Raw genomic sequence first — 27,465 nt, forward strand, 5'->3', positions numbered from 1 at the left:
ATATAGGGCAAACAACATGAGGAAAAATAGAAACATGAAAGTTGACAAGGAATATGTGGGGGAAGAAAAACTCAACTTGGTGGAAGCTGTAGGAATAAATGTTGTTGCATAAGATCACAATAGTTGAGTACATTCTTGACAGCTAGATTGAGTAGTATAAATTTTATGTTCTTTGCAGCAAGGAACCATGCTTCAGCAAGGGATATGATTATACTGGTGTCTGTGATGTCAGTCTAGTCACCAGACGCAGAACTGACTGTGATGAAGGCTTCTGTCGTAATTTGGAAATGAATGGGTGCTGATTACTGTGATGGGTGTGACTCTAAGAATGGCACAGAAAGCAGCATTGCAGAGAAAGAAGCAGCAGACCTTGATGATCAGCTGAGTGTGGTGGAAAGAAACAGAGCAATTAAAAATAGTTTTAAAGGCAGACTGCCAATATGGTAGAGTGAGAGCTGGGCAAATCTTCCTTCCAAAAAACAACAATAAAGCTGGACAGAATTGTCAAAAACATCAGTTTTAGGACTCTGGAAATGGATCAGAGGCACTCACCAAATTGAGAAATGTTTATTGATGGAAAAACTACTGAACTTCAGGTGAAAGGTAGAATTCTGTGGTGTTCCAGCCCAGAGCTGATCTCATTCCCTACATCCAGGCTCAGCACATTAATTCTGCAAGGGCAAGAAAAGCCATGGGAACCAGAGCAGTTTCACTGGAGGAATGGCCTTACTTGATTTGAAGTGGAATGTGAAAAACCCATGCCAGTGGCATTGTGAATAACAGTAAACATCTTAGTAGCAAACAAACAGGAAAGGTTAGCTAGCAGCTCAGTGAACTTGAGCTTACAGTCTTGGTTGGGGTCAGCATTGGACCAACAGACCAGCCAGAAATTTATCGGGGAGACTCAGAAAATGATATAGTGATAAGGGGCCTCAGTAAACTCAACACAGCTGACCAAAAGGCTTCATACACACGCAGGAGAGACCAGAGAGGGCTCAAGCCAGCTACACATCCCTGGCTAAGTGTAAAATTCTGCACACATGCACAGGAAATGCAAGAGGGTCTGGCAGCAAGTAGAAGCCAAGGTAGACTTGAGAACTGCCTGTTCTTTGAATGTGCTCTCCAACCCAAACACAGATTCATTGGCATAGAGTAGAAGCTTTATTGGCATAGGGTGTTTATGCACAACCACTGTCCAGTCGTTGGCTGACCACTAAGCTATACAGGCACAAGGGTTACCCCTAGGAACCTGGGTTTAAAAATAAAAAAGGAAACATAATTTTTTAAAAAACTGAGAAGGAACACATGTAGCCGCGTGCTGTGAGGGAAATGGATATCACAAATTTAATCTAGGCAAATTAATAAACAAGAAAACCACAGCAACAACAACAATCCTGGGGAGAAATATTAAAATGCAGAGTAACTACAATATATTATCTAAATTTCTACTTTTCAACAAAAAAATTACAAGATATACAAAGAAAAGAAAGGGTAACCAGTATTCCCTGGAAAAAAGCTGTGGGCCCAGATGTTGGACTCAGCAGACAAAGACTTCAAAGCTGTGATAATAAATACGTCCAAGGAAGTAAAGGAAACCATGTTTAAAGTATTAAAGGAAAACATAGTGACAATGACTCAACAAATAGAGACTCTCAATAAAGAGATAAAAATTCTTTAAGGCCAAGTAGAAATTCTAGAGGTAAAAAGTAACTACTGAAATGAAAATTTCAGTAAAGGGTTTGGATTCAACAATAGATTTGAGATGGCAGAAGAAAGAACCCATGGGCTTCAAGATAGGTCAAAAGAAATTACCTAGTCTGAGTAACAGAAAGAGGACTAAAAAAATTAACAGAGCCTCATAGACTATTGGACAACATCAAGCAACATATAAAAAGGATTAAACACCATTATCAAGGTTGAGTTAAGATCTGAAGATCAGTTGCTGTTTACATTGTATTAATAAAGGAGAAAAACCACCTGATAATCTCTGTAGACAAAGAAGAAACATTTGACAAAATCCAACACCCATTTCTTTCTTTCTTTTTTTTAAGAGTAGAACTCACAGGTGTGAGTCATTTTTATTCAGCTTAACCAACACCCATTTCTGATTAAAAACTCTGAATAATCTAGGAACAGGAGGGAACTTCCTTAACTTGATAAAAGGCATCTACAAAAATCCTATAGCTAATGTCATCTTAATGGTGAAAGACTAAATACTTTCCCCCCAAGTTTGGGAAAAAAGCCTGATTCACCACTTCTACTCAACATTTTTCTAGAGATTAGCCAGTTTAATATGGAGAGCAGGGGAGGAGGAACGAGAAAGAGAAAAATACAAAAGACATGAGGTTTGGAAAGGAAGAAACAAAACTACCTTTATTTGCAGATAACATGATCTGTGTGGTAGAAAATCCTAAGAAAAAAACAACCAGCCAAACAAACAAACAAAAGCCCTATTAGGACTTAAAGCAAGTTCCGTGAAGTTACAGGATATAAAACAATATACAAAAGTCAATTGTATTTCTGTATACTAGAAACAAATAATCCAAAAATAAAATTGACTATTTCATTCACAATAGCTTTTAACCAAAAAGGTGTCGACTTGTACACTATAAAACATTGCTGAGAGAAATTAAAGAAGATCTAAATATATGAGAGAGATTCAATTTTCATTGATTAGAAGACATTACTGTTAAGTTGGAAATTCCCCAGATTGACCTATAGATTCAAGGTAATCACTGACAAAATTCCAGCAGGCTTTTTTTTAGTAGAAATTAACAAGCCGATCCTAACATTTATACAGAAATGCAAAGAATCAGAATAGCTAAAACATTTTTTAAAAGGAAGAAAACAATTGGAAGACTTACACTACTCAATTTCACATTTAACTATAAAGCTACATTATTCAAGTTAGTGAGTTAGTGGCATAAGGATAGACATGTAGATTAATGGAACAGAGTCAAGGGGAATAGTCCAGACATGAACCTTGATAATTTATGTTCAATCAATTCTCAACAAAAGTGCCAAGGAAATTAAATGGAGAAAGGATAGTCTTTTCAACCAGTGGTACTAGAGAAGTTTAATATCCACATTAAAAAAAGAAGAATTTAGACTCTTACCTCAGCCATATACAAAAATTTACTTAAAAATGGAGAACAGACTTAAATGTAAAGCCTAAAACTGTAAAACTTCTGAAAGAATCATAGGAGAAGTTTTCATGTGCTTGGGTTAGGCCAAGACTTCTTAGATTCAGCATCAAAAGCACAATCCATAAAAGAAGAAATTGGTAAACTGGACTTCATCAAAATTTAAAACCTTTGTGCATCAAAAGACACCATTAAGGGGACTTCCCTGGCGGTCCAGTGGTTAAGACTCTGCACCTCCACAGCGGGAGGGCATGGGTTCCACCCCTGGTTGAGGAACTGAGATACCACATGCCGCGTGGTGCAGCCAAAAAACTTAAATTAAATTAAATTAAAATAAAAGACCATTAAGAAAATGAAAAGACAAGCCACCAACTAGAAGAAAATATTAACCAACCATATATCTGAAATATTACTTGCATCTAAGATATACAAAGAGCTCTTATAATGTAATTAGAAGAAGGCAACTCAATTAAAATTGTTAAATGATGGGAATTCCCTGGAAGTCCAGTAGTTAGGACTCCATGCTTCCACTGCAGGGCGCATGGATTCGATCCCCGGTCAGGGAACTAAGATCCCATATGCCGTGCAGCACGGCCAAAAAAAAAATATATATATATATGTCTATATATATATATATACACACACACACACACACACACACACACATAGTTAAATGATATGTATAGACAGTTCATGAAGGAAAATATACAACTAATAAACACCTAAAAAGATACTCAACATCATTAGTCATCAGGGGAATGCAAATTAAGACCACAGTTAGATATCCCTTCATACCCACTAAGATGATTTTACTAAAAAAGGCAGACCATTACAAATGTTGGCAAGGACATGGAGAAACTGAGAACTTCACGGATTGCTGATGGGAATGGAAAATTGCACAGCCACTTCAGAAGACAATCTGGCAATTTTTTAAAAGGTTAAACAAATTTACTCCAAAATCTAGCAATTCCACTCCTACATCTACCCAAGAAAAATTAACGTATGTTTACACAAAGATGTGTATGTGAATACTCATAGTAGCAGTGTTCATAATGGCCCCACACTGGGAGAATCTGAATGCCCACCACTGGTGGAAGAATGAACAAAACGTGCTACAGCCATCAATGGAATCCTCGTTATCAATAAAGAGGAATGAAATGATACGCACTATAACAAAGACAAACCTCACAAGCATGCTATATGAGAGACACCAGATACAAGAGATGACATATTGTATGATTCTATGTATATGAAATTTCCCCAAAAGGCAGATAATCTATAGAGACAGAAAGCAGATCATTGGTTGCCTTGGGCTGGGAATGGTAGCAGGTATTGACTGTAAATGGGCACAGGGAAATTGTTGGCAGCGATAGAAATGTCCTAAGACTAGACTGTATAAGCCTCAGAGACCAAGAGGACTGATTATAGGGCCATTCGTGATCATGGCAGTTTTGGTAAGCAATAATTTATTTGGGTCAGGAAGCCAAAGAAACTCTTCAGCAGACTCCACGGGGCTTGGGGGTGGGGGTGGGGATGGGGGAGGTGAGGTTACTGTTTGGACAAAGGTAGAGTGTGAGCTAGGTGTCACCATGCTCTTCCAGGCCCAAGACTCCCTCTTAATCCTTGCAGGTACCTAAGCCTGAGGACTTGAGCTATGATACTTTGTCCAAACTCTCTGGCCTCTTATTCCAGTTTTCTTTGTTTTAAGCTTTTTTGTGACCTGCCTCAAATTTCCTATGTTCCCGACCTCGATTCCTGTTCATTATTGTTGCTCCACCCGAACTCTTGGTTATCATGTTTCCTCCCACCCAGCCCAGTAAACTGATCCCAACTTCTGATTGTTCCTTTTGCTTAACTTGTTTCATTAAGTTTTACATACATTAAAAAAAAACTTTTTTCTCTGCCATTTTTAACCCTGGACTACCGTCCAGCTCTGCTTAAGCCTGCCACACTGGCTCAAAAGGAAAGCCCATTCTTTGATTCTTTTGCAGGATGATGACTTAGGTTTTTGGCATATTCACTGTCAGTCCCAGGGATGATATTCAGTAGATCACTGCAAATTTGAGATTAGAACCACAATGAGAAATTAGAGATGAAGATATAGATTTGGTCCTCACATCACCATAAAAAATAGGAATGAGCTAAAACATAGACTTTGTGAAGTCCTACAAGGTAAAGGGATGGAGAATGATTGGAAACCAGGAAAAGGTCAGGGTTTTTTTTAAGACCTACACGTTATAAATTTATATAAGAAGGTTTTTTTTTTTTTTTACCTTGAATCCTCTAGGTTAATCATCGTAATGAAAACTAACTGCTTGAAAGAAAACCAATAGATGTGGAACAGACCAGTTTGGAGAGATTACTTAAGTTTATCCCCAAACTATCTAAAATCCCCAGTATGAAAGAAAAGTATGTTTGATCATATTCTAATTAGAAGCTGACCTTTGCTCTTAGATCTGAAAGGAAGGAGACAGTCCTCGTGCAAAAGGCAAACCTAGCTTTGAAACTGCCTCCCCCACTAGGTGGCAAAAGTAAGCTGCCAGAGAGAGAGAAAGCAGCAGGGCTCCTACACCCTGCTTTGTCACTTCTTCCTAAGCGATGTGTGCTTAAAACCGTCATTTTGAAAAATTCAAACACTCTGTACATTTGAAATACATAGTCTACGTAATCCTAAAGTTTCCTGTGAAACGGAGGAAGGAAGGGTGAAGATATACCTTGTGTTGATTTTTGGTAGCAAACAGTTATGAATGTTTTGGGACACGACATAAAATACTAAAACATTTACATAAAATACTAAAGAGAAAATTCCTGTGGTCATTCACAATTTTGTCCCAAGAGTTCTTGGGAAATACTATTGAAGAACTCTGAACTAAGTGATCAATTCTATTTTAAGTATGCTGCTGTATCTGGTGGTAGCTCGTAGGAAGCTCTCAGAAGTCCTCTTTAAACCAATATCTATCACTGTAGGTTGCTTTCTAATCTTGACTTGCAGTTTCTGGGGGTCTCATTAGTTATGTGGCACTTGGAATATGCTTCAGAGTAGCCTGAGACAAAATAGCATGTTTAAAGTATAGGGTCTCCATAAATGGTCCACTTTTACTTTCAATATTAACGTTTCCCTTCTCTTAGGTAATTTTTCTTTCTTTTTATATATGTTTTATTTTGTCCTTTTGTCTCCAGATGTCTTTGAAAAGGCAGCAGAGCATTGCTTTTATTCTAACAGAAACTGACTCCTCCCCTAAAGTTTGTAAGCTCAGGCCAGAATCACCAGAGAAGAATGGAGTTTCCCTGGAACTGTAGTCCTGCAGAACCAGAAACAGCATAAAGTTGGAGGAACATTTCTCAACTCTCAGCCAAGAGGCAAATTTTTAGTTTCTTCCCCTAAAGTACATGCTCAGCTATTAGCATTGCATCACTTGTCACAATGTTCTTACTTGATATTCTGATTTTTAAAAAGCAGCCAGCCATTTATTCACCCATTCAACAAATATTTATTCAGTATCTCTATGTGCCAAAAAAAAAAAAACCACTGTTGCTTTTTAAATCAGAGGCAAGGTGCTTGGGTGTTTTGTTGTTGTTTTAGATGGATAACTTTCAAGTTGTGATTCACTGTTTAGGTCAGTTCCATGGAAGGAAACCCTATTTTATTAATCCTTCCATTACAGGCTTCTCAATTTATGTAGATGATAGAACTCTGAGCAGAGAATCATGTATCATCCCAGGAAATGAGCCTTGCTATTACTTTAAGCCTCATTGATTTGGAGGTTTTAAAATTTGACCACTTCAATACAGTAGGAAAGAATATATTCAGCAAAACTTCATTATAAAGTACTTCAGTGTACCATGTATTCATTTCTATTTTACGCCAAATGATGTGTTCCATGCACACTTTGATATGCAGTATATCTTTTTCATAGTTACAAGGAAACCTATCATTCAGGGCCTTCTTGCTTAGTCCCTGGTGTCAGTATTGCTATGGGCTTCTACTGTCTCATTTTATGAATGAGGCTGATCTCTTGTCTCACTTCCAATTGAATTTATAATTGAGAGATTAATCATTTCTATTGTTTGCTTTTGAGAGGAGATTCTAGGCAGTAATGGTTTTTGCTGCTGGTTTCTACAGTGACTGCTCATGTAAGAATAAATCCAGAATAAAAGATTATGATTACATAAAAGTTAATCCACTCAATAAACCTTTATTGAATGTCTGCTGCATACAAGGCAGTGTGATGATATGTGTTTTAAGGTGTGTATAAGAAATGGATGCTGCCCCTAATGATTGATTACCATGATTAGGAGAAAATCTGTAATGCAAATTAAAGATAATTGGCCTATGAGAAAGATTAGCAAAATGTTTAAGAAATTTGAGGGACAGGAATGATTTTGACTAAGAAAATTTTATGCAGAAGGTGGCCTTCTCTAGAGAAGGAGAAGGATGAACCAGATTTCCCTCTAAACAATAGAGAAAAAAGGAATTTAGTAAAAGGTATTTGGTCTGGCAGCTGGGCTAGCATGAGCCCAGGCGCTGGGGGGTCGCGGGAGAGGAGGCTCATTTAGGGGACAGAACCCTTCGGTTGAAGTGTAGCATTGGTCTTCAGATCTTAGTGGGAACAAGGGGCTAGAATGCAAGATAGAGAGCAGACTGTGAAGTGTCTTGGTCACCAGGACAAAGAATTTGGATCTCATCCAGCAGGTCATGCGAAGCCATGAAAATTTACAAATACGCAAAGCAATCACGGCTAATGTACTGGCACAGGACATACACAACAATTAATATTAAGCGACAAATAATTTAGCAAGTTAATTCAAGAAATACCTTGTTTTTCTAGTTCTAAAATTCTGTGGAATAAATAATATAATGCTGCCTTCTTGATAATATAATTTATTACATGGTTCAAATCATTTGGTTTTTTTTTCTTTGAGAGCATATATCCTAAAATATCATGCAGTAAAGGAAAGTCCTGCTATAACATCATGGGTGTTACTTCTGCCTCTCTATCATTATTAAAAAATATATTAGATAATTAGATGCTGGGTCTTTTGAATACTGTTGAAGGGAGCCCTAAGAATCATCTCCTGTATGCCACTTCTGGACACTCCCCTTACAGTGGCTGCAGAAATGGAAACCTCTTTTCTCTCGTTGCTTTGTGGAATAAGAGGTACTTTCCCAGGATTAGCTGCTCCTGGAGAAGAAACAACAGATAATTGAAAACGTCTTAATTTACATTTATATTTTGCTTGACATTTGTGGGCCAAAAGACAAGTTGCAAATGGCCTTGGACATGCTTAGGAAATACTTGGTGAATTTCATACTTCTTTTTTGCTATTACGGCTGAAGTTATGGATTCCGTGATAGGTAAGGGAGAAGAAAGGCAGAAGTCTAAGGTTCCTTCTCTGGAGAACTATGTTAAGCATTTTAATAGAATATCAACAGGAAAGTGAGCTAAGCCTTTACCTTCAGAAGTTTAGAATCTGGAAAATGTTTTACTTATTCTTGCTGGGGAAAATTGATAGAAAAGTGAAATGTACTGTTATACTTATTTTATAGATAAGGCATCTGGAGTATGTGTATATAGAGTGTATAACATAATAGCAACAAATGTAATAGATATTTGAAATTTTAAGACAATGAAATTAAATACACTGAATATAGATACACAATTCTACAATAGGTCATACTTTGCCATTAATATCTATTTTCTTTGTATAGAGATATATTTCCATTTAAAAGCCTAATGTTATTCAAGATAAATTTTTTAAGACATAAATTACTTAGTTCTATTTTTCATTTTAACGAGAGTCCAACACTTCTATTTAGTAAATATCCAACGGGGAAGGTTTCCGCAATTTTTTTTTTAGTAGGAAAGTTTGCACAATAGAAGTGTTTTCTTATTACCAAATTAGTTACTTTGAAGTATCTGGCAGATTACATCAGTCTCTTATTTGAATTGGTACTACAAGAAGACATCTATTGTACATCATTAGTGATGCATTAAATTGGTTATTTATGTTTTAAAATCTAAGCATGGTAGAATCTTTTGTGTTTGCCTCCAAAGATTGCTGTTATAATAAAACATTTTGAAATGAGTAAAGTTGTCCTTTTGGTTTAGTTAATGCATCACTGGAGAACCTAAAGATTTTAGCCTCTGACCACCCATCTCCTAGTTTAATAGAATGTGATAAAATTGTGCAGATTCCTTTATATTTTAAGGAAAAAAATTGTTATATATTTGTCTAATCGATTTATATTCACAGCTAAGAAAATAAAAAAAGGGAAGACATTGATCACTAGTCTCAAGTGTAGTCTTCTAAACATTTGAACATAATAAAATTAAAGTGTACTGTGCTGTTTTATCATGCTTGTATATTGCAATAGTGGTCTCTTCTTGTGGACACTAAAATCATATAGTTACTTTAGAACTGGGATTATAACTAAGCCATGTATCTTATTTTCAAACTTCTATTAAAAAATTTGTGCAAATGATGAAAAGTAGAGGGCCAATAGTAATTTTTACTAATTACTGGCAGAAATAGTATATTTTGCTACAGGTGTCCCACAATATACTGTGTAACCCAATACTAGTAATAATTTAACTCTAGGAATGGTTAAAACTTTTTTAGTGACTGAACATATACTAGGCCATATTTACTGGACAAGTAGACTGGTAGCAAATGGGTCTCATGCTTTTTTCAATCCCTTATAGTACTAGACACATATATTATTTAATAAAGACTATCAATGATAACCTCACCTCTGAATATCCCTGAGAAAATAAAGGATAAATAAAATAAAGGCAAGGAGCCTTCATTTAATCCTCCCGAGCAATCTCTTATCTGTACACTGCTTGTCTTAGACCAAGAGCTGTTTCACTTCTGATCAGAGTCGTTCCCTACCCCGTGGTCTAGAGCCCATATTCTAGGATGTTCTACGTCCTCTGGGACTTGATTTCTCAACAGTTACCTTTATCTTCTCCGGTGGCTTCTTTCCCTCAAGTTGCGAGTATCTCTCTCATTTAAAAAAACCTTCCCCCTCCACTATACCTTCCTTTTTGAGCTATAATATTATTTTCTTCCTTTCCTCAATTGCTAGACTCTTTCCACTTTATGATCCTTTTCTTTACTGGTGGGCAATCAATGAATACAGTATGATTTCCATTCCAACCACCCTTACAAGTGCCCTGGCCATGGTCACCATAGCTCTACCAATTGCCAAATACCAGGGCCTGGACTCAGCCCTCATCCTGCTTGACCTTTCTGCTTTCCTCCTTCACGAACCCTCTTTCCCGTTGACTTACCTCTCCCTTTTGACTCCACATCTTTTACTGGCCCCTTAAATGCTGCTGTCCCCACGTCTTACCCGTCACTTCCATGAACTGCATCAGCATCCACATTTTGATGCTTTCCCAACCTGCATATTTAGCCGTGACTCCTTGTATCGGTGAGGGTTCTCCAGAGAAACAGAACCAGTAGGATATATATGAAGAGAGGGAGACATTTTAAGTAGTTGGCTCATGCAGTTGTGGGGACTGCCAAGTCCAAAGTCTGTAGTGCAGGTCAGCAAGCTGAAAACACAGGCAGAGTCAATGTTGCAATCTTGAGTCTGAAATCTGTAGGGCAGGCTGGCAGGGTGGAAATTCAGGTGCAATTTCTGTGTTATAATGTTGAGGCAGAATTCCTTCTTTGAAAACCTGATTTTGTTCTAAGATCTTCACCTGATTGGATGAGCCCCACCCACACTATCGAGGATAATCTCCTTAAAGTCAATTGCTTATAAATATTAATTACATCTACAGAATACTATCATAGCAGCATAGCAACATCTAAGCTGGCGTGCGATCAAGCAACTGAGCACCGCAGCCTAGCCAGGGTGACACATAAAATTAACCATCACGCTCCCTTACCAGCTCTCAGTATGTTTCAGCTCTAGGGATAGTTGGAAGACATATAGATTGAGACTTGACACTCGGTTCTTGTACTCACAGGCTGGGTTACCTTGGGCAAGTTTCTTAATCTCCCCAGATAGCAATTCCTTTGTTTATAAAACAATCATGATTGGTCTGTGTGTTTGTCTTCATGATATACTTAGTCTTTTTGTATCAGCCCCATGCCTATCATATGCCAGTTACATAAATATGAATGAATGGAGTGCATAATGAATGAAAGCAGGAAACAAACTTGAGTTTTGATGAAGAGCTAGGATTCAGACTTCAGAATCAGATTAAAAGTTCTTACCAACAAATTTCTCTCATTAGAAAAAAAAAAGATGTGACTACACAGTACGTGTACTGTGTGTGTACGTGTGCTTCTTTCTAGATAGAAGGAATGCCAACCACAGTGTTTACACACATATATATTGTACAGTGTATATGCTGTGTGGCCATTCATGCAGGAAACATTACGCATCTCAAAGTGCCAGGCAGTACACTAGGCATGGGCCACGTAACATCAAGAGTTTCCCGACTCTGCCTTTATTACTTTCTTCACTGGCCTCTGACATGTAGAAGATAATTGCCTGGAGAAATTAATTATAGGTGACTGCAGGGTAGCAATAATGCTTACCATTTCTCCTCCAGCAATAACGATATTTAGTGTCGGTTTGTCTCTGCTGAATGTTCCTTAAATAATATAAATCATGTGGAAAATTGACTTCAAATGATGTAACTTTATCCTGTAGGCAAATTTATAAACATAATATATGCTGTGTTAATTATTAAGGGATCAATATGTTATCATGTTGCCACTTATACATATGAATTAATATCCTCAGTTTTCACTATATATAATGTTGCAATATATTTTCAAGATTTGCAGAAAACCTTTATATTTTGACAAAGTATGTGGAATGGTTTATTAGCAACTTACTAAAAAAATAAGAATTCTGTTATATAATGGTTTATAAAGATACAGAAAGAGTTGAGTGTGCTATTATTATTCAGTTACAAATTTGGAAGGGAAAGAGAAGGTTGAAAAGATTGTAGTAATGTCAGAGAGTGCATCTGTATAATTTTTGTGGAGTCGGGTATAACAAACTCACGAGCTCACTGAGACGATATACAATTGTACCTGGAGGTAAATAACTTGTAGGAGTCTGTTGCAGGTATAAATGATAATTGAAAAGCTGTCCTGTAATGCAAGTAGATTCTACTCCAGCCTTTAAATTACTAAACGACTAACAATACTACATAGGTAACGGTGTATACATTTTTCTCAGTTATTATTAAGAAAATATGATTGAATATTATTACCTGTTTTAATGAACATAGCCTTTCCCAATGATAAGCTCCCAAGAATTGACAATGATATCTACTCTTGAACACTGATTTGCCTGTGCTGTGGTTCCCTAATATAAAACCCTGATAGCCTTAGTAATTTAGACTAAATCAAACAGAGTGGAAATTAAATAGGCTTTATCACTGAAGTAGTAATTTTGGATGTTTATTCATTTGAGAAGCAGTCTTATGATTTTTATGATTACATAAAGATCTAAGCTTCAGATTAAGGCCAAATCTGCATCATATAATATGCAGTGGGGATTTGGCAATTATTAATAGACTTAAGCCAATTTAATAGATTAAGTAATCCACTCTCTGTGGGGTTGAGTCCAGAAGATAATTTCCAGTTCCTTATTTCTTAATGATTGTTCAGTGTTGGGAAAAATCGTCCAGAGTTTAAAAAAATGCCAGATAAGATAGGAAATTAATGAACCTTTCCTGATGAAAGTAGATGCTCCATGGAAGCATGTAATCTGTGGTTTTCATATGTTTGTACTGAATTTTATGCTAATTCTGTTGTTAATATATTAATTTTGACAACAAAGTAATAGTAGGTTTTTAAAATGGAAAGAACTGTTAGCTACTCTTTGGATCTGTGCTGTCCAATACGTTAACCATTAGCCACATGTGACTACTGAGCACAGGAAATGTGGCTCGTCCACGTGTGTGTGCCGTAAGGATCGCAAAGATCTAGGACCAGAAATAAATGGATAAGATCTCATTAATGACTTTCTATTGATTAAATAATAAAATGATAATATTTTGGGTATATCAGGTTAAATAAAAATATATTATTAAAGTTAATTTCATCTGTTTCTTTTTAATTTTTAGATGTGGCTATAAAAATTAACATATGTAGCCCACGTTATATTTCTGTTGGACTGTGCTGGTCTAGATAAACTCTTTTATTTTAAAGATGAGGAAATTGAAACCCAAAGAGGTGAAGGGACTTACCCAAACTTGCCCAGCTTATACATGGGAGAGCTAAGATTCAGACCCAGGCTTTCTGATACCTGACCCAGTTCTTTCCATTCTGACATTCCCTTCAGATGTGGCGCGCGCGTGCACGCACACACACACACACACACACACACACACGCGCACACACACACACACACTCCCAAAGCATATACATCTCGGTAAGTATTGGTTCCTCCAAAGTAGTCGTCTTAGCATCTTGGGAGGCAGTGCATGTCTGTTTATTTTAGAGATACATTTAAGTTTCCACTTTCAGAAATATCTTCAGAATTTTCCAAACGTTCTTTTGGTAGCAAGTTTATCACTTTTGTGGTGGATTTGATTTTTAGAAATAGCTACAAATTATTTGAAGATGTTGGTTAAGTAACATTATTGTGTCTAAAAGTGTGGTCATAAAAGAAGGCAACTTGATATGTGTGTACATGTGTACGTGTGTGTGTGTGTGTGTGTGTGTGTGTGTATGAGGGAGAGAGAGCAAGAACACATATACTTGAGGTAGACAGTCTTGTGAAAGATGATTCCAAAATGGAATTCTCCAACTGTATTAATTGTTGTTTCCCTAGTGAATATGAATAAGACACTGCTCATTTGTATACCTAATTTCTGAGATATTTGAATCGTTACTTTATAGTCACATTTTTCATGAGGTAAACCCAAGAACTAGTGTTAACCATATACATATATATTATATATACTGAGCTTTATGAGTTATTCCTACTAGTGGTTTATGATTTCTTTTAAGGGCCCCTGTCTTTGAATGTGGGTAGATTAAGTAATGAAGAAAGCATGACTTTTTGTTGGCATTTTGTTTAATAACTGGAAGACTCTATAATATTACATTAAATAGAGAGGACATTAAGTAATGAATCATTTGATAAAGTAACTGATATGTGTTTTTTAAAATAACTTGTTAGAAAAATGTAAATGCTTAAAACAAATTTCTTTTTCACATTTTAACCATTTATTGTACTCATTAACCAGTTTAAGAAAAAAAAAACTCATTTCCAATTAAATAGCAGAGGATTTTATTGATATGTGATGCTAAGTATCTGTATAACAGAGAGCAAAAAGTATATTATATCACCGAACAAAATGAAGAAATCTTTCTGAGGCCTGTTATGTGGTGTGGTTTTTGTAGTATAAAGTAGCATGCTTAGCATAATATCTGTAAATTATTGAATACCATAAACATATTCCCCTATATTTCATTAAATTTTAAATATAGTAATATATTTAGTGCTTAGAATACCTAAAGAGACCAGTCCACTTCTACTTGGAACAGATCAGTTTCCTTGCGTGGTATTTTGGGTTATAGTCAACCATCCCAGAATGTGATGTAAAGTAGATTCATTATTTCAGTTGCAAATAAAAAAATCATACTCAACAAATAAGAGTAAAAACTCTTCCTTTTATCAGTAAAATATATTAATTTAGAAATGGGAGTAGAGTTAAGGTTTTTATTCTAAATACATGATAAAGGAACTCTGAGGTTGTAATAAAATGTTCGTATTATGCTTGACCCTGGGGGGTTCTATAGTGTCTTGTGATTTATTTATCTCCATTTTGTTGATACAACACAATTGGAAAAATGTTGTTTTTCTTTCTGTATGCGTATAAATCAGTAATCTATAAAACTTAAAATGTTACTTGTTAACAAAACTTTCCATTAATATGTAAGTTAACATTATTTCTTAGTAATTTTTGTATTTCTAATTACAGTGCTAGTGGCTTACAGTTTATTGATAATACGGATCATTTTAAAAGAGTCTTTGCTCTGAGACAGGTCATAGATTTTTTTTTTCAGAGTAATTTGTTTATTGTGTATGTGTTATAAATTGTAGTGCTACAGTTTGTTCTCCCCACTCCCCCCACTCCGCGCCTTTATATGTTTATACTTCCTTACATCGTTTTTTTTTCTTTTTTTAAAAATTTTTATTGGAATATAGTTGCTTTACAATGTTGTGTTAGTTTCAGCTGTACAGCAAAGTGAATCAGCTATTCCTATACATATATCCCTTCTTTTCTGGATTTCCTTCTCATTTAGGTCACCACAGAGCATTGAGTGGAGCTCCCTGTGCTATAAAGTAGGTTCTCATTAGTTATAGATTTTTAATAGAAGGTCGTACAGCTACTGCTGCATTTTCATATTGTTCAAAAAGTGACAAACTTTGATATTCAGACCCACTGATCAAACTGAACTAGTTTTTATATTTTCTTTTGACATTTGCCATAGATGGACTTGAAAATCATTCAGTCATCAAACTTCATTGCATACAAAGATGAAAGAAGTATCTATTCATAGAGGTAAAATGTCAGTTTGGAAAAATGTTATTTTGAAAAATTGTACGTGCTTATGGTAAATCACCTGCGATTGTGACTGCTATACTTGCTTCATCGTGTATGTCTCTATTTAAGCATCTCTCTATTAATCTTTCTTTGGGGGAATGCATTTCAAAGGAGCAGACAATCATATACTCCCCCCACCCCCCAATAATTTAACATACATGTCATTAACTTGAGTTCAATATTTGTTTACGGTTCCTCTGTTTCCTTTTGAGGTAAAATTTACATACAGTAAAATGCACAAATCCTAAAGGGTACCAGCTGACAAGTTCTGACCATATGCCTGTGCAACTCAAACCCCTATCAAGATATAAAACATTACCACCACAGTAAGAAGTTCCCTCAGGTCCCTTTTCAGTAAATCCCAGCCCTCACCACCATCAAAGGCAACCGTTGTTCTGGTATTATTCCATGATATATTAGTTTTGCCTGTTCCAGAACTTTATATAAATGAACTCATATAGTGTACACCCGTTTGTGTAATGCTGCTTTTACTCAGCAAAACGTTTTTGGGATTTATCCATGTGGTTGCGTGTATCTGTGGTTTGTTTCTTTTTACTGCCAAATAGTTCAGCACTTTATTATAGGCATAGGCCACAGTTTGTTTATTCATTCTCCTTTTGATAGACACCTGAGCTGTTTCCAGTTTTTAACTACCATGAGTACGGCTGCTGTGAACATTCTTGTAGAAGTCTTCTATGGCTGTGTTTTCATTTCTCTTGGATCAATCCCTAAGAGTAGAATTGCTGGGTCACAGGGTAGGTGTACATTTCATATTTCATCACCGTTTGATGCTCCCACCAACCGCACACAGAGTTCAGTTGCTGCACATCTTTGCCAACGTGGGGTATGTCCCTTTAATTTTATCCATAATGGTGGGTGTGTAGTGGTATCTCATTATGGTTTTAAGTTATTGTTCCCTGATGACTAATGATGTTGAGTACTTTTACATGTGTTTATTGGTCATTCATGTATCTTTGTGAAGAGTCTGTTCAAATTTTTGCCCACTTTAAAATAGGTTGTTTGTCTTTTTATTATTGTTATAGGAGTTCTTTATTCGTATTCTAGATACCAATCCTTTGAAATGTATGCTTTGCAAATATTCTTTTCTTGGTCTTGACTTCCTTATTCTTCTTCTTACGAATGTATTTTCATGAGCATAAGTTTTAAATTCTGATGCAGTCCATAAAGTTTTATTTTATGATTATTTATCTCTGTTTTAAGAAACCTTTGCCTGGTCCTGATTTGTGAAGATATTCCCCTTTTTTTCATCTAACAGCTTTATAGTTTTAGCTTTTACACTTAGGCCTAAGATAAATCTAAAGTTAATTTTTGTGTGTGGTGAGAGAAGGAGCTGAGGTTTTGTTTGTTTGTTTACACGTGGTGTTCAGTTAGGGAATCCTAATGTAGTTGGATTACTTTGATGTTTTGTTGAAAATCAAATGACCAAATAAATGTGGGTCTGTTTCTGGGCTCTCTATTCTGTTCCATTAATTGATTTGCCAATCTTTATGCTAATATTACTGTACTTTATATTTAATGAATGGTGATTTTTAATAGCGTTATCACAGCTTTATATTAAGGGAACGACCATGTGTAACAGCCGCACGTATGCCGTTGCATGTATGTACCTTTATTTTCTTGCCAATTTTTCATTTAATTTAATTTTAACTTAATTTCCAGCTTTGTACTACCATAAAAAATACTGCCATGAAAAATCCTGGCACATATATCTTTCCCTGCTTGTTGAATTATCTTCTCAAGGTTAATTTCTATATGTGGGAATTCTGGGTCAAAGGATGAGGACATTTTTCATTTTGATGTATAAACCCAATCTGTCATTTACACTCCCATCAACCTTAGTATTAGAGTACCTGTTTCCTCTTACCATAGGGGGACTTAAACTTCTAAAAGGTATTATTTTAATAACAAGAATTAGTGAACTTGGCCCTATGGTTGTGTGTGTCTGTTTACAGGAATGTCATTTACTTATGATTCCTCCTAATTTTTGCCTCTGAATTATGTGGAAAGTATTTTCCAACAGGGTACATCTTGAAAATATGAGGTGATTTACTAAGCCTCAGGTTCTATTTTTGCTTTTGCTGGTAACGACGTGTATGGATGGGAGGGACAGGTGAGGTTGACTAGGCTGGTGAGCATCGCTCTGACTGTGGAGTCGCCTCTGAGAACTTGCACTGAACTCTGTACTTGGGCTTTCAAAAGCAGCTAAAACATCCTTGAACAATAGAAAATAGTCTGGGCTCATTTAATGGATACCTGGTAATTTTCTGACATAATAGTAGCTTGTATTGCACAGTTTACAATGCCAATCTGAATCAGTAACAATGAAATGCTTTATTATTTTTGTACTCTATATTTGTACTAAACTCTTAAAATGTTGCGAGTTGAAAACAAAGCTTGGTACTAGACCTCTTTTCATCCCCCCACTCCACTCCCACTTCTTGGTGATGTGGGGAAGGAATTTTCCATTAACTCTCTTTGTGGCCAGTTTAAAGAAAAAAAAAATCAAAACATGCCACATCAAGGAAACACTGAACTATGAGATCTTGCCCAGCTTAACGGTTTCTTTCCTGAAGTATTTTTGGTATAACATTGCTAGATGAAGCTAAAATCTGATTTATTTCTTAAGGGTAAGTATAATCATTGTTGAGTTGGGACATCAGCAGATGTATATTCTGAGTCCTAAGACATCAAGAAATACATATGTGATCTTTGACAAATTATTTACATTTCTACTAAATCTTTGTAGACCTCAGTTTCCTCATCTGTAAAACAAGGGGCTTGATCTTTGTTATCTCCAAGATTCCTTGCTGTTCTGTAATTCTTTGATGGAATCTGTTCCAGCTTTCTAACTTAGGATGAAAGTTTGTTTGAAAATCAGTAGGTTTTAAATATAGCTTAGCTAAATATTTTGGGTTAGAAAAGAACATAAGTACAAAAGATTTTTAAATGTGTTTAAACCCCTTAAACTACAATTTCCCCAACCGCGCATGCTGTGCCTTCCTAAATAATGTCAGAGCAGAAGCCTAGGATAATTATTTTCATGCAAGCACACACAGAAGTGTTAGGGGAAAGAGCCTGTGTGCCTTTCTGAATCACCTGTTGAGAAAACGGGCAACTATTGACAAGTCTGATTCATGGCTGAGTGGCTGCTCTGCTAGCCTTCACATGATCCCCACTGAGCAAAATCTTTGACCGCCTGCTAAACGAGGTCTGTTTGAAGTTTCTTTTTAACATTTCCAAAACGTTAATTCAGCAGGATGTCTCCACTGGGGTTCTCCATGTCACCAAATCAGCAGCTGTTGAAATCCATTCACTTCAGCATGAAATGTTTTCGTAAGTGCTTTTTTTATTTGTGACAACAGCAAAGTAAACAGAAGACTAAAATTCTACCTCATTCAACATTTACATGTGTTAAAACTGCTTCTGATTGCAGTTTACATTCATGGTATTTATTTGCAAGCATTAATTCCAACAGACAGTTTTACTACAGAGGATTTGGAAAGCAGCCTTGCCTGCAAAATATACTACACCATGTATTTCTTTTCAAAGTAATTTATCTAAACGTTCATACTTTGAATAAGTAAGAATTTATACTGTGTCTTTAAGGCAAAAGTTTATATTTTTTTCTGAAGCCCTTATTTTTGTGATTTGTGTGTGTGTGTGTCCGTAACTGGTTTAGAATATGTTTAAATCTCCAGGTGAACTCTCTGTTAACTTTGCAGATTATAGTAGTGTAATTGTAAAACATAGTAGTAAAATATGGTAGCATTTGTAAATTCTTTCAGAAATTTCCCACTTTAAAAGGAAAAATATTACGTTTCCAGGGACATAATTTAGCAGGATAAAGTAAAGTAAAATTCTTGAGGTAAAGAACTAAGGGCTGGCAAAATCTGATGGTAAAGATAAGGCACACCAAGGTCTACAGATTATGTTGAATTGTTTAAATAGAGCTGCACTCCTTAGAGCTAGGATCTCTTATTCATTGTAAGTAAAAGCCATATATCTTTAATTGATTGCAGAGTTAGGCATGAGAGCTGCTGCATTTTCTCTCTATGATTTGAGCTAAGTCCTTTTTTCTGTTTATCCAGGCCTTAAAAGACTTAAGTGTAGTTTTACAAGTTCATTAACTTTCTTCATTCTTTGAGATGCATTTCACTTCCATATTATCAAATTTCATGACATGCAAAGCATTATCAGATCAACCCATTATACAGCCTAGCAGCATGAAGTCTTTTTCCCTCTACAGGGGGAACATTGTGTAAATCAGGCTCTCGGGTTTCAGTGGGAGGCAGAGGGTTGCATGGTGTCCATTTGTCAAGTTGATTGCACCGCAGTGAGGTTACATTAGCTTGTCTTTGAACAGAAGTGAAATCTTATGCGAAGCTCCCCTTTCTGTCATTTACACTAACATCCATCCTCTTAAACCAAGGCCTCGGAGAAAAACAAAGTGATGGCACAATATAATCAGTCACTCAAGTTGTCTGTCATCTGTTTTCTTAAGGAAATGACTTTTAAGTCAGAGCAGAGAACTGCAGAAAATTAACAAGGGTTGTAGTAGTAAAAGTAGGTGGAATTTTTTTAAACTGTGGATGTCTTTTTGAGAAGATTTTATATGCAGAATGCCAAAAAGGATTCCCCCCCACCCTTTCTTTGATAATGAACCTCCTGAAATGTATTTCTTCTTGAACAATAGACCTACTGCTGTTCACAACTGGAGTCTTTTTTCCTTAATGTGACTACATGTTAATGCTCCCGAGAAACTTTCTGTAAAACTGAGTCTACAAAACTCTCAGCCTCAGTGGGTCCTCTGACAATTAGCTCGCCACCTTTCATTTCAGAGCTTTCCGCATTTCAGTTATGTAACAGTAGATCTTGCAGATAGGAGGCTGCTTTCGGGTAAATGGTACTTTAAATGTAAATTATTGGCATTTCATTACCTAATATTACACTCAGATAATTTCTTTAAAACTGTTAGTCTCTGTCGAAACCCTAACTGTATTGCCAATGATGGCCAGTCTAAGGCTAGTGATCAGATTTGCAAGTTTTATTTCCCTATGCCTGTTTTATGGGCTGAAACACTCAGGTCATTTGCACCCTGTCTCATTCATCATGAAGTAGTTAAACTCAGATTGTTAAACCAGGAGAGATTAGCTGACAGACAAGGGGTACATTAGATTAAGGCCTCCTTCGACCATACTGAAGTATTTATCCATTCCATTTGTGTGACATTTATAGCAAACTTTTTGGCAGACTTTAAAAGAAGCAGGAAGAGAATTTTAAAACAAGGGGAAATAACCAGTCTTTTTTTCAGTAATGTGTTTAATATTTTTAATTTTTTTTAATTTGCTTTATCAGTCACTAATATTGAAGCCCTCTTGAAAAAGAAACAACTTGCCAGTGTGCTTCAATGTAGAGGAAGTCTCCCTTGCATTTGCTCTGTAGACATATTTAGTAGTTACGTTGCTGTTAGTTTTTTAAATTTGAGAAAACAATCCCTTCTGCCAAAGTATTGCTAAGAGCACATTCAATCTTTTCTTAAAACTATTCTAGAAAGTCCCTGAAGAATTGGTAGACAGAATTGACCCATACTTCTCAGTACTGGGGAATAGAAACTTGAATTTTTCAGAAAGGAAAATAAATGTGTACTTATTTTAATTATAGTTAAATGTATTTTACAAATTGCCGCTGTTATGAACCGCTGCACCACCACCCCTCATGAGTTATTAAGCATCGTGTTATAGAGAAGCTTTATTGTTTTCTTCCCTTTTGAAACTTATGTGAACATTTGGAATTGGTGAACTTCTGAGAAACCCAGGAGATCAATCTTGATTCGTTTATTTTTCTTAGCAAAGATTTTGATAGCCTGGTATAGCTTTTTTCTCTTTTAAGAGCATTCCTTATTTCCTCTGTTGAGGAATGAAATATTGGTAAAAGCAACTCATAAATGAAAAAAGCAAAAAACAGTTTAAGTAACTGAATCGTTCATTGTCAATGAGGAGACCTCAAATTTAAAAGACTGATCTTTAATTGCCCTTTTCCTCATATTTCTTCCCAATTTAACCTCAAGGTGATTTTTAGAGTTATGGCTTAATTGAGTGGTCATTTTACCTTTGCTTTGGAGCAATTTATTACTGCTTTATTTCCTTTATTACAGCTTTATTTCCTTGGACTACCAGAGGCGTAAATGCTGGATTCTTTGTAATCAAAAGCTATTTTATGATGAATTTCATCTTCTAAACCGGAAGCTTGTACATATTTTTTAACCTCTGAACATTCACGACTGGAGGCAAACATGATGTGAATAGCACAGTGAAAATATAAAAAATATATATATTGTTTTCTGATTTTAGTCCCATCTTTTTATTTGGAATTTTAAATTATGTTTATAAATAAAGGTAATTTTCAGATTTATACTCTGTATAAGAGTACACTTATATTACCCAGTGTTCTTTTAAAGGACAAAAAATGTTTATGGTAAAATTTTCACTCATTCACCCACATACTCCCTAACATTTACTGAGTACAAACTTTGTGCCACAAAACTGAAACTGTTTTGCCTGGATTAAATATTTTCATCACACAAAATGTTTTTTGTTTATAGTACACTGATTTTTTCCCCAAATTAGATAAGGAAATTTATATTTCAGAATCACTTATTCTCCCAAATATTTCATCACAATCAGTTAATATAAGTTATGAATCATTGTAAAGCGTGAATTCATTTCTGTTATATATAGCTTGTACCTAATGAAAATTTATATTCTGGTTTTTAAGTAACTTTAACCTCTCCTTTCTTAGATCCCAAATGTTGGTTTTCTTTTGTGGTATCAGTTGCTAATCTGAGTCAAGCTAATTTGGTGACCACTGTTCAGCGTTGAGAATACTGCCACAATATTGCCTTGTACAGATATATTTAAAGGTCTTAAGATGTGCCAGGATGCCTTATGTGGGCAGTTGGCAAGAAAAGTGTTCTTTTTCACGTTGCAGAGCAGGAACAGGCAAGAGTTGGACATGAAACAAACAAACAAATTAGAGCCCCTGTCACCCTCTTTATCAAATAGAAGGGCACTCCTGGGTGTTTATGTGAAAGGAGAGAAAAGTACATTCTTCATCCATAATCATTGCCATGTTTGGGAGTCTCTTCTACTGTTACAGAAAATTCACAAGTTGTCTCTTCTTTATTAATTTCCAGTGACAGTTAGTGGTTTTCAGTTTGGGGAGGAAACACCAGGGTCCCTCTCTTCTATCAATACAACCAACCTCCACCCCCACCGCCTACCAGAGTTAATAGCAGGCACTGAGTCCCAAGGTCCTTCCCAGAAGTAATTTCTGGAGAATCCTTTCAGAAGGAAGTTCTTTGCATTGTTTCCCTAACTGCCCAATGGATAGCATTGGCAGCTTGATGGACAAGAGAGTTCTTAAGCTATGGCACCATTAAAATACTTCCTTGCTTGAATGATGCCACGGGTAGGAGGGAAAGAGCATGTTACATTTATCGCCCTCACCCATTTCAAGAGTTCAATGGCGAATGAGAGAGGAAATTCTGAAGTATTAGGTATGTTTTTTGGTGACCATTATAAGGGATTTTCTTGGAGTTCTAGCTTAAAACAACCTTTCAAAAGCAGATATGGAGAAGAGATATTTTTCAGGAAAAACTGATAGAGTATTTTCTGTTATTAGATGTAATGTTTGGTAAAATAATTGTTTTGCTTTTACTACAAATAGACAGTTAATAATAGCAAAACCAGCCTCTAATACAAGCTTATGACATCAATTCCTTGCACATAAGATTTGTTAATTTTTCTGTGATATTTTGAGTAACCTAGAAAGGAGGTAATGTGGAGGAAAGAAAACTCCATTGAATTGTTGAAGTGCTCATTTACTTGAAACAAATCACACAGAAACTTATTTGCACCAAGAGGTATACTAATAGTAACATTAAAAACTTCACATTTACTTTTAATTAGTAGATTTAGTTATTTGTTCACTTACTTATTTACTCAGCAGAAGTTTGTGTATTGTTAGGGGCAGCCCCCTGGACATTCAGTAGCCAGCACACGGGATTCCTATTCTCACTGAGAGCACACAGTCAGTAAGAGGAGTGACAGTGTATCGTGTACTTAGCTGACACAGTTTCAGGTTAGTTGTCCATGGAGAGAGGCCTAGCCTCCATTTTTTCCCTCCCTGTCTGGACTCCTTCTCAGAAGAATTCAAGATCCTAAACGGTATACCCCAAACTTCCTTGCCAGCCTCTTCTCCCACTATCCCACAGACACTCTTTGGCTTTGGCCAAACCACCTAATTTTCTTTGGGCTTTCCTGACTGTTTATTTTGTTCTTGATTCTTCTTTCATAGTCAATTCAGTTCTTGAAATCCCATTGCAGAGGTAACCTTTATCCAGAAACATGGATAAACATCCAATTTCTTAATTCTCCAGGCTGGTTCAGATCCCTCCCTTCCTGAACCTCCATGCACTTTTCACTTCTCTCTTGGAGCCATTTGTCACTGGTTTGTAAACTCTTCCAGGGCTGAGGATCATCTCCTAAGTATACAGAATGGTGCAGAGAAGAGAGTCAGTGGCTATATAGCATAGTAAACTGTGGTCTTTGATAGAACAAATTATTACTTTGAAAGTGTAGGGATGTCGTTCTCTAAAAAGCAAAACAGAGCAATGTTTTAAAAGTTGCCTGTAATCCCAGTTGCTGTTGTCGAGGATGGCATCATGAATTCAGATAACAGGGACTGTTCTGACAATGCTGGCTGCTGTGCTGCTTCTTTTTGCCCGTGGGATTTAGAATGTGTCCATCTGAATTTGGTCTTGGAATAAGGATGAGGTACAATTATGATGTAAAATTACTAAATCATAGAGTACACAAAAAGCAAATACCTAAAGATTATGTCTTTTGCTTCTGTCAGAGCCAGTTATCAAACCTTATTTTATTGGAGAAAACTTTGTAAGGAATCTTAAACTAACCTCTAGTGTGCATAGTTTTTGCATTTTTAATTGCCATAGAGAGTTGACTGACTGCCTTAACTGAGTCACATAATGAGTTATTAGCAGAACTAGGAATCCCAGGCTGCTTCGTTCTTCTGTGTATAGCAGGAGACATAAACAGAAAAGCAGGACCTTTTCTCTATAACTTGGGTGTTGGTAAATGGGGCTGACATCCCCCTTACAAACGAAGATATCATACATCCTTTTATTGTAAGTAATAGGTAGGTTTGGTGAAACATTATTTAACCTTCCCTATATCAGAATTCATGTAATAAAAAGTCATCCGTGAACAAGGTTCTGCTGCGCTAGATTTCCAGTGCTTCACTTGTATTCCAGAAAAAATGTTTTAAAGACTGAAAATATTCAAATCCATCCAGCTGACCTCTATTCCATTATATGATCACTTACACTAGAAATATATGTTTGGAACGAAACCTTTGTCTTTTAACATTTCAAGGATGTTATGTTAACTTGAACTAAATTCCAATGCTCTGTAGCAATTCTAGAAGCAGCTTCAAAACAATGACTTCTTCCATACTCCCGTACTCATAAATATCAAATTTTTAAAATTGTTTTTATATCATGTCATTATGCTGGCTTCTAAAATCTTACCATTTATTAACAGTATCCAGAGGGACCTACTGATGGGAACATGGGGACTTGATGGTCATTGTCATCCTGTCTTTGTGTGAAACGCAGCCTTTTAAATTGTCGTTGACACTGAAAGGGAACACTAATCACGTCTTAGTATGAGACTAACTCTGAGCATGACTGTATTTTTCTTTTCCTCACAAAAAAATGCTCCCTTGCTGACGCCATGGCTGAAACAAAATCCTTAGCATTTAAAAGAAAAGAGTTAGCAAGAGCAATGACTCTGTAAACACCACTTCAGTCAAACTCTTGATACCAAATATAGAGTTATGTTTGATGCATGTAGGCACGGCCTCAGAATGTCCCACACAGTTAATCTCCAAGTCCCACATATCAATCACACCTCCTTCACATACCTGGCCTGGAGCCTTAATGGAATTCCTCCTCATTATTGCAGCGATAGCTCACTTCCTCTGTTTTTCCAATTGGCTGCTCATTCTGCCAACTTCTTCAAGGAGCATTTTCTTACCTAAGCAGCCCTGTAATGTTGTAATATATGCTGACAGTTCATTTATACAGCCCTTCTCATTCCAAATGTTTTTATGTTCAATTACTGAAATTTAATCATCAGAAGAGATTGTATTTTCTCTAGATCATGCAGCTTGGCTTAAATGTTAAGTTAATAGTACATTACTGAAATATAAGATTTCAAAGGTTTAAAAATTCAGTATCAAGAAAATTCATTAAACTTTGAAATTATAGATAAGAGCTGTGTAAATGGTCACATATAAATCACATACTTTAAGAGGAGTGAATTTGAAATTATAACAAACCAAGTCAATGATTAGTCATGATTGTCTAGACAATTTGTGAGGGGTTTTTTTCCCCTCTTATTTCTTTAAGTTCTTGTGGACATGCTTTTTGGTTTTATTTTACAGCCTCCTCTTCCCTTAATGTTATGTTGTTAAAATTCCTTCAAACCAAGTGATTCTCTTTAATCTTTTATCAGCATGTTGAAAACACTTTTTCTGTAACTCCATTTTTATGCTACTAGAAATAGATACCAAAGAGGAAAGACCAACCATTCTATCCTCCAATGTTGTTTCTTCTTTTAGGCTTTCAAATTCTTTTGCTGACCACTGACTACTCAGTGCATAGGACTTTTTAAAAAAATTTTTTGTGTAAGGTACAAAGCAAATATTAAATATTATTTTTGGTTCTGATACAAGGAAATTAGAAAAGGTATGGGAGCTCTGTTTACCATTCTTCGTAGAGAAAACCACCCATTAAGCCATCCCAATTGGCTAAATAGTACCCATATTTAATCTGAACCTAATTCTCCATCTGATCCCGAAAATGGAGTTCTTAAGTTTTATTTAGTGAGTGGTTCAAATCAATTAAACATACATAAAAATATTGCAGTCCTCAGTTATTGCCATGTGATAAAATTTCTATACCACAATTAATGAGTCGATGTTTCTGACTGTGAAAAAAATTAAGTAGTATATATAGTTCATAACTCAAATAAAAGACTTCAGTTAAAATAAAACTTAGTACATTTAATGCAAATACATAGTCAGTCTAGATCATATTAAATGAAAGGTGATACACTGAAATGACTTCTGCTTCTGTTTCTTAAAAGAACTCTTTTGGCTTAGGGTGTTTGTGTGAGGCTGTATGACATGTAGTCAGTTTACCGAGTGCCAGGGCAAGGATTTTCCTCTCCTTCCTCTGGACCCCTTTCATACCTAGAAATATGTCGTGTATGCTGAAATAAACCGACTTGCTTACCATTCAAATGTCTATTAAATTTTTGAGCTAAAAAAAAGAGCCTTTTTTAGATCATGAGTCTTTTTCTTTTCTTTGTTCTTTATGTTTTGAAGTTATAACTAGTAGCTGTGGTGGCCCCAGTAGGAATTCTCTTGGATTTGGATTCAGGGAGTATTCTGCCACCTTACCTACAGCCCCACTGGCAGTGCTGCTCTACCTGTGGGTAATGAGGAGTGTCGCACCTGCCTGGAAGGGTAATAGTGGGGATTAGATGAGATCATGTGTATAAAGAACCGAGCGCAGCCACACACCTGGGAGGAGCTTTAAAAATGGTAGAGACTCATAGCAG

The 27,465-nt window shown here is 36.0% G+C and overlaps 1 protein-coding gene across 11 annotated transcripts in view; it reads left to right on the forward strand.

Moving 5' to 3' along the window:
• Positions 1 to 27,465, forward strand: part of STAU2 (staufen double-stranded RNA binding protein 2) — a 295,810-nt gene that overhangs the window by 204,862 nt on the left and 63,483 nt on the right. The window contains exon 11 of one of the 11 annotated variants that reach the window (XM_057734234.1): positions 21,915 to 21,961. The exons of 7 other annotated variants lie outside the window; for them this stretch is intronic. In XM_057734234.1, coding sequence (XP_057590217.1) covers positions 21,915 to 21,944 — 30 coding nt within the window. In that variant the 3' untranslated portion in view covers positions 21,945 to 21,961. Of the gene's footprint in view, positions 1 to 6,323; positions 6,582 to 15,437; positions 15,471 to 15,626; positions 17,356 to 21,914; positions 21,962 to 27,465 lie in introns of those variants that run through there. 3 more of the 11 variants (XM_057734233.1, XM_057734235.1, XM_057734231.1) reach the window with 3 other exon arrangements.

This window comes from Hippopotamus amphibius, chromosome 5 (assembly GCF_030028045.1).
Source record: "Hippopotamus amphibius kiboko isolate mHipAmp2 chromosome 5, mHipAmp2.hap2, whole genome shotgun sequence".
Lineage (NCBI taxonomy): Eukaryota > Metazoa > Chordata > Mammalia > Artiodactyla > Hippopotamidae > Hippopotamus > Hippopotamus amphibius.